The 7,833-nt window shown below is 41.4% G+C and overlaps 1 protein-coding gene across 1 annotated transcript; it reads left to right on the plus strand.

The window, feature by feature from the left end:
- Positions 1-183: 183 nt before the first annotated feature.
- On the plus strand, positions 184-1,599 carry LOC118478820. The gene has a single exon (XM_035973121.1). The coding sequence runs from the start codon at positions 190-192 to the stop codon at positions 1,003-1,005; it is 816 nt and encodes a 271-aa protein (XP_035829014.1). The 5' UTR covers positions 184-189; the 3' UTR covers positions 1,006-1,599.
- Positions 1,600-7,833: the final 6,234 nt, after the last annotated feature.

Below are 7,833 nucleotides of genomic sequence, written 5' to 3' on the forward strand. Positions count from 1 at the left end.
AAAGAGCGAAAGAGACAGGCAAACAGACAGGCAGACAAACAGGCAGACAGACAGGCAGACAGACAGGCAGACAGACAGGCAGACAGACAGGCAGACAGACAGGCAGACAGACAGAGTGTTCTAAGTTCATGTACCAACATTTCTGTGTGTTGTGTTTGATGTACCTATATTTCTGTGTGTTTCAGCTTCATGTACAAGCACTTCTGCAACTGCCTCGTCTGGCTCTGTTGTCCCAGCCACTTCAAAAAATCCAAGAACAAACCCAAGGTCAAGGCCAGCAAGACTGGCAGCAAGGTCAAGGCCGGCCACTCCAAGCGGTCGCGTAGCAACAAGGAAGCCGTGACCGACTACGAGGAGTCCCGGCAGGCTTTGCGCGCCAAACACTCGTCCTCTGACTGCCCGGATGTGGAGAAGGGCGGGGTCACGGAGGTCACAGAGGTCACAGGGGTCACAGGGGTCACAGAGGTCGGCGGGTCAGACCTTGGGTCAAGCAGACCTCACAAACCTGGCCGCGCGTCATCGCCTCAGAAGGCGGGAACACCTCCCAAAAGTTTCCCCACTCACGAGAAGCCCCGCTCACCCACCGACCAGTCACCAGACGATGACGCCACCACCACCACGCCCCCACCGCCCACGACACAACCGAAGAAGCCGGGCCAGGAGGAGATCCGGGTGCCCATGTTTGTCAGTCTCCTCATCATCGCTCTCTACATCTTCGGCGGTGCTGTGCTGTTCTCACAGTGGGAGAAAGACTGGGACTATCTCATCGGCTCCTACTTCTGCTTCATCACGCTCAGCACCATCGGCTTTGGGGACTACGTGTTTGGCGTTGGTGGGGACCTGGCCAACAACGAGAAGATGATCATCTGTGCTCTGTACCTGGTCCTGGGTCTGTCCATCATCGCCATGTGCTTCAACCTCATGCAGGAGGAAGTCCGCGCCAAGTTCCGCTGGCTGGGTCTCAAGGTCGGCATCATCGAGCACAACGACAACAAAGGGCCTTGACCTACATCTCTCACGACCATGTGACGTTGTCTCTAGTGTTCTATTTATAGCCTAGATCCACTTCCGGGAACCTCCTGGAACTTCCGGGACACTACTGGAACCTCCGGGCCGGGAAGAAGGAAGAAATGTTCAAAGGCTGTCGCCCTCTTCTTCTTCTTCTTCTTCTTCTTCTTCCTGTGGCATTTCATCAACAGTAGGTTAGTGTGGCGTGAAGTCCCTTGTCGTGACAGTAAGGTTATCTCTACAGCTGACAGTTTTGTCGTGTCTGTGAGGTTATTTCTTCAGCAGACAGACAGTTTTGTCGTGAGTATAAGGTTATCTCTACAGCTGACAGTTTTGTCGTGTCTGTGAGGTTATTTCTTCAGCAGACAGACAGTTTTGTCGTGAGTATAAGGTTATCTCTACAGCTGACAGTTTTGTCCGGTGTGTGGTTATCTCTGCAGCCACAGTAGGACCAATGTGCTGATCGTGACTGACTGTCAGGCCCTCTGCAAGGGACTGCTAGGCAACAGCTTGGGTATGTATAAATGATTTGCGCCGCAAGTTCAGTGAAACCACAGCCACAATAAAGATCCAGAGGATTCCAAGCCATGTTGGAATCGAAGGAAATGAGGCAGCAGACCAATCTGCCCAATGAAGCCAGAGAGATTGAAGGAGACAGATAACCAACAACATTCAGAGGAGTCTTTCCAATGATCAAGAGAGAAATCAGAGACCCACCATGTAGAACTAAGTACCAGCACCTGGAGGATGTGTATTCTGGGTACTCCAATAAGCCGGAACAAAATATCACACGTCGCTGGGACCAGGTTGAGCTAGCGAGACTGCGGTCGGACCATCATTGGAGCATGAGATGATATAAGAACTTTGTGAATGAAGAGCTCAGCCCATGTTGCCGAAGATGCAGCCATGAAACGGATATGTCTGAATGTCCAGGAACAATGACAAGTCGAAAGGAGTTATTTGGACGAGTGGATGTGCCTCTTAGTATATTGACAATGAAGCCGAAAAAGAGCCTCGCTCTCGCTCGAAAATTTCATCGTGGAGTCCACCAGGCCCATTAAGCAAACAAAAATCCTCATCATCATCATCATCCTCATCATCATCATCATCATCATCATCATCACCCTCATCCTCATCATCATCATCATCACCATCATCATCACCATCCTCATCATCATCATCATCACCATCATCATCACCATCCTCATCATCATCATCCTCATCATCATCATCCTCATCATCATCATCATCATCATCATCATCATCATCATCATCCTCATCCTCATCCTCATCCTCATCCTCATCATACCACCTCATCATGACTAGTATCCGCTCAATGTGCCACCATCCACTCAAACAATTCCTCCACAACGCTAGCTCTTTCACCACCACACGGGATCGGGGGGGGGGAGTAGTGCTGTAGTCGTTTGTTGTTGTTGTTGTTGTTGTTGTTGTTGTTGTTGTTGTTGTTGTTGTTGTTGTTGTTGGTTTTGTTGTTGTTGTTGTTTTGTTGTTGCTGCTGCTGTTGTTGTTGTTGTTATTGCTGCTGCTCTGGTCGTTGTTCCAACAGAACTAAATTTCAAAGAGTGGTTGGTCGACTTAACTCCTGTGTGGTTTGCTCTTTCTACTTCTTGTCAGAGCTACCGTTTGTTATCGTGTTGTGTCGTTGGCACTCAACTGACCACAAACTGTCTCAACGTAAGATCTCAGGTAGGATACCCATGTCCCTTGTAGACGATGTCTCATGTCTTTGTTTGGTTGTTTTTGTCTTTGTTTGGTTGTTTTTGTCTTTGTTTGGTTGTTTTTGTCTTTGTTTGGTTGTTTTTGTCTTTGTTTGGTTGTTTTTGTCTTTGTTTGGTTGTTTTTGTCTTTGTTTGGTTGTTTTTGTCTTTGTTTGGTTGTTTTTGTCTTTGGTTGCCTGTTTTTGTTTGTTTTCTTCAACGAGCTCATACTACCTGTATTTATAGCTAGTTCATATCTTTAAAGTGTCTACGTTCTCTAGCGGTAGAGAATGTAAACAAGCGAATGTAAGGACTGTGAAAGCGGCATTGCCAGCTCGTTTCCATGTTCGACAGAGCGAGCAAGCTATTTTTAGGTTCTCTACTAACATTAGAGAACGTATACAGCTTGTATGTTCTCTAGCGTTAGAGAACGTAGACACTACCTAATATCTTTAGGGGGGGGGGCGCTGGTTTTAACATGACGATTTTTGGTCAATTTATGCTATCCAGACTTTGTACGTATCACAATACACCAATCACTTGTGAAGGTAAAAAGTGCTTACTCTTTATCTTACAATCATCATCTCTCAGATTTTCTAACCTAGAACTTTCATTTTGCCTGTTATGTAACAGAATGTCGTTTTTTCGCAAAACGTAAATTTTTTATGTGTTTTCTCATCTACTTTTTTATTTTATTTTTAATTCCAATGAATGTTCAGGGCTTGTTATTCACACCATAATAACCTAACTTTATACAGGTGGAAAATAAAATCGATACATTCATTAGTGAGTTACATATGTTACATGGATGATTATGTAATCGAATACAGAGGCATGAGGGGGGAGTCAAGATATCCAAGATCCCAACTGTATGACATTTTGTATTGAGTATATCTATCAATGTGCTAAATTTGGTTGGTAAATTAAAAATCCTTATTACTTTTATGAAAGTTTTTTATTTTCAATATGGCGGCCGTTACCATGGCAACCATAGACTTAAACAAAAAAAAGTAAAGTTACATTTTCCATGTTTTCATGGTATACTCACTTCCTTGCTCTAAGGCTGTATCTTTTAACAAAGGCCAAGTTACCGAGGTAGGTTTAGGAACCACCCCCCTCCCCCCCTGAAAGAGTTCATGCTATTTATAGCAAGTTACTATCTTTAATGATTTCATGCTATTTATAGCTAATTAATGCTATCTTAAACGCATTCATACTATTTATAGCTAGTTAATACTATCATAAACGAATTCATTCTATTTATAGCTAGTTAATACTACCATAAACGAATTCATTCTATTTATAACTAGTTAATACTATCATAAACGAATTCATACTATTTATAGCCAGATGACACTATTTAAAGGGAGTGATACATTCTGTATAGAGTCAGAATAATACATTTTGTATACTGTAGGAATAATATATTTTGTATACAGCAGGAATAATATTTTTTGTATACAGTAGGAAGAAAATGTTCTGTATACAGTGGAAATTAAACGTTCTGTATACAGTAGAAGTAAGACATTTTGTATACAGTAGGAAGAAACTATTCTGCACAGAGGTTAGACAGTTGTGCTGACTGGGAATACACACACAGTTGTGCTGACTGGGAATACTGTGCTGACTGGGAACACACACATAGTTGTGCTGACTGGGAATACACACATAGTTGTGCTGACTGGGAACACACACACAGTTGTGCTGACTGGGAACACACACACAGTTGTGCTGACTGGGAATACTGTGCTGACTGGGAATACACACACAGCTGTGCTGACTGGGAATACACACATAGTTGTGCTGACTGGGAATACACACACAGCTGTGCTGACTGGGAATACACACACAGTTGCGCTGACTGGGAATATTGTGCTGACTGGGAATACACACACAGCTGTGCTGACTGGGAATACACACATAGTTGTGCTGACTGGGGATACACACACATTTGTGCTGACTGGGAATACACACACAGTTGTGCTGACTGGGAACACACACACACACATTTGTGCTGACTGGGAATACACACACAGTTGTGCTGACTGGGAATACACACACAGTTGTGCATACTGTACACATACTGATATGTCACGTACTGTACACATACTGATATGTCACGTACTGTACACATACTGATATGTCACGTACTGTACAGATACTGATATGTCACATACTGTACCCATACTGATATGTCACATACTGTACACATACTGATATGTCACGTACTGTACACATACTGATATGTCACGTACTGTACCCATACTGATATGTCACGTACTGTAAACATTTCTATTTTGTCACTTACTGTTAACATCCATGCAAAACCATAATAATGTATCACATACTGTAAACATTCATGTAATACATTTATATAGTGTCCCATACGGTAAACATCCATGTAAAACTATATCATGTCAAATACTGTACACATCAATGTGAAACATTAAAAGTCATTTGGAATTCCTTGTGGTGATGCCTTGGTATTGCCGCGATGTTCTCTGCGTTTCTCACTGCTCTTGTTTTGGGGCTGCTGCGTTTTCTTTCCTAATCCTTACTATCGTCATTTTTCCTCTACTTCTTTTGTATGTTTGTCACTCTCTTGTGACCCGCTATTTCCGGGGTGCCTTGATAGTCGAAGCAGACTTTGTGCTGTTGGGGCTAGAGAGGTGAGCAGAGTAAGTCTGATTCCCTGTAAGGACTTCTCTGTTGACATCCACCCCTTGGCGCTCATATGACCTTATGCAGTTGTGAGTTTCGTAAAAAAAAAAAAACCTCTACAAAAACAAAACAACATCCCTCTGTGACTTGTCTCTGCTCTGTTCCTGTCGTTGTCTCATCTCTCTAGAACTGTTCTCTGTGGGTGGTTGGCGGGTGCTCTGGTGGGGTTTGCTCCTTCTTTCCTACCAAACATCATTCCTCCTGATCTCTCCTCCTTCTTTTTTGTATTTGTTATTCTCTTGAAATACCTCTATTCTTTTGCACTTTCATGACCTTATTGTATTGCAAGTGCCGTAAAACTCTCACTAAAACTAAACGTTTATCTGTCCTGTTCTCCTTATTCCAAATATTTTCTAGTTCATTCCCAACATCTTCTAGCTCATCCCCGTTATTTTTTATCACATCCCCAATATTTTCTAACTCATCCTCAATCTTTCCCAGACTTTTAAATCTTCTCCCAAAAATTATTTTTTTATTTCAACGACAACATTTCCTACCTCATTCCCAGTATTTTCAAGCTAATCCCCAATAATTTCTAGCTCGCCACGAATCTTTTTTAGCTCGTCCCCAGTACTTTCTAGCTCAATCCCCAGTACGTTCTAGCTCATCCCCAATATTTTCCAGTTCATCCTTAGTATTCCTCAGTATTGTCTAGATCATTCCCACTATTTTCTAGCTGACCCCCATAATTTGCCAGTATTTTCTAGCTGACCCCCATAATTTGCCAGTATTTTCTAGCCTATCCCAAAACTGTTCTGGCTCCTCCCAAATATTCCCCTTTATTTTCTAGCTCATCCTAAATATTTTCTAGCACAACCTTGATATTTTCTATTCCATCCCCAGCATTTTCTAGTTTATCCACAGTATTTTCTAGCTCGTCTCCAGTATCTTATAGCTCAAACACAGTATCTTATAGCTCAAACACAGTATCTTATAGCTCAAACACAGTATTTTCTAGCTCGTCTCCAGTATTTTATAGCTCGAACACAGTATTATCTAGCTCAACACTAATTTTTTCACCTCATCCCATATATTTTATAGCTAATCCCCAATATTTTTATCACACCCCTACATTTTCTAGCTCATCCCCAATATTTTGCCTCTCATCCCAAATATTTTCTAGTTCATCCCCACTATTTTCTAGCTAATCCCTAATATTTTTTAGTTCATCCCTAATAATATTTACGGATGACCTAGAAAATGTTGGGGACATCATAAAAAATGACTGGGAAAAATTTGAATGTTCCAAAATTGTGGGGATGAGTTAGAGAATATTTCAAGAGGAGCTAGAAAATACAGGGGATGAGCTAGAAAATACTGGGAATAAGTTTTTTTAAAATATTTGGGATGAGATAAAAAAGATTGGGGAATATTGGGGATAAGATGAAAAATATTAGGAAAGTGAATAGAAATATTGGGGGTGAGCTAGAAAATGTTAAAGGTGAACTATAAAGTACTGGGGATGAGCTAAAAAATGTTAAGGGTGATCTATAAAATACTGGGGATGAGCTAGACAATATTGGAGATGAACTATAAAATAGTGGAGATTATCTAGAAAATGCTGGGGATGATCTAGAAAATATCAAGGTTGAGCCAGAAAATATTAGGGTTGATCTAGAAAATGTTGGAGATAAGTTAGAAAGTACTGGGGGGAATATGGGATAAGCCAAAAACTATTGGAGATGGGTTAGAAAACACTGGCAAATTTTGGGGGTCAGCTAAAAAATACTGGGAATAATTTAGAAAATATTGAGGAATACTCGGGATGAGCTGGAAGAAATGTGAATGGAGCTAAAAAAAAAATACTGAGGAAGAGCTCAAAAATATGATTGTTTAGTTAAAAAGTACCGGGGGTGAGCTACAATATACCTGGGATGACTTAGAAAATATTAGGAACATAGTGGAGCTGAGCTAGAAAATATTAAGGTTGAGCTATAAAATACTGAGGAGGAGCTTAAAAAAATACTGAAGATCAACCAAAAAATACAGGGGATGAGCTAGAAAGTGCTGGGGATGAGATAGAAAATAATGGGGGGGGGAGAGGGGTGATCTAGACAATATTAGGGTTGAGCTAGAAAACACTGCGGATGAGCTAGGAAATATTTTCAGAGGAAAATGTTTGTTGAGTTTAAAAATACTGAGGATGAGCTAGAATATACCTTTGATGAGCTAGAAAATATAAGGAAAGTACTGGGGATGAGCTAGAGAACGTTAAAGGTGAGCTATAAAATACTGGGGATGAGTTAGGTAATATTTTGGATGATATATAGATCTAGAATAGTGGAGATGATGTAGGAAATGCTGGGGATGCTCTAGAAAATATCAAGGTTGAGCTACAAAAATTTTTGGATGAGCTAGAATATTACATTAGGGTTGGTCTAGA

The sequence above is a fragment of the Aplysia californica genome, unplaced genomic scaffold, assembly GCF_000002075.1.
Source record: "Aplysia californica isolate F4 #8 unplaced genomic scaffold, AplCal3.0 scaffold01017, whole genome shotgun sequence".
Classification (NCBI taxonomy): Eukaryota; Metazoa; Mollusca; class Gastropoda; order Aplysiida; family Aplysiidae; genus Aplysia; species Aplysia californica.

Bases quoted from the DNA above. Each gene is read 5' to 3' on its own strand.
- LOC118478820 (XM_035973121.1), top strand. From the start codon at position 190: ATGTACAAGCACTTCTGCAACTGCCTCGTCTGGCTCTGTTGTCCCAGC.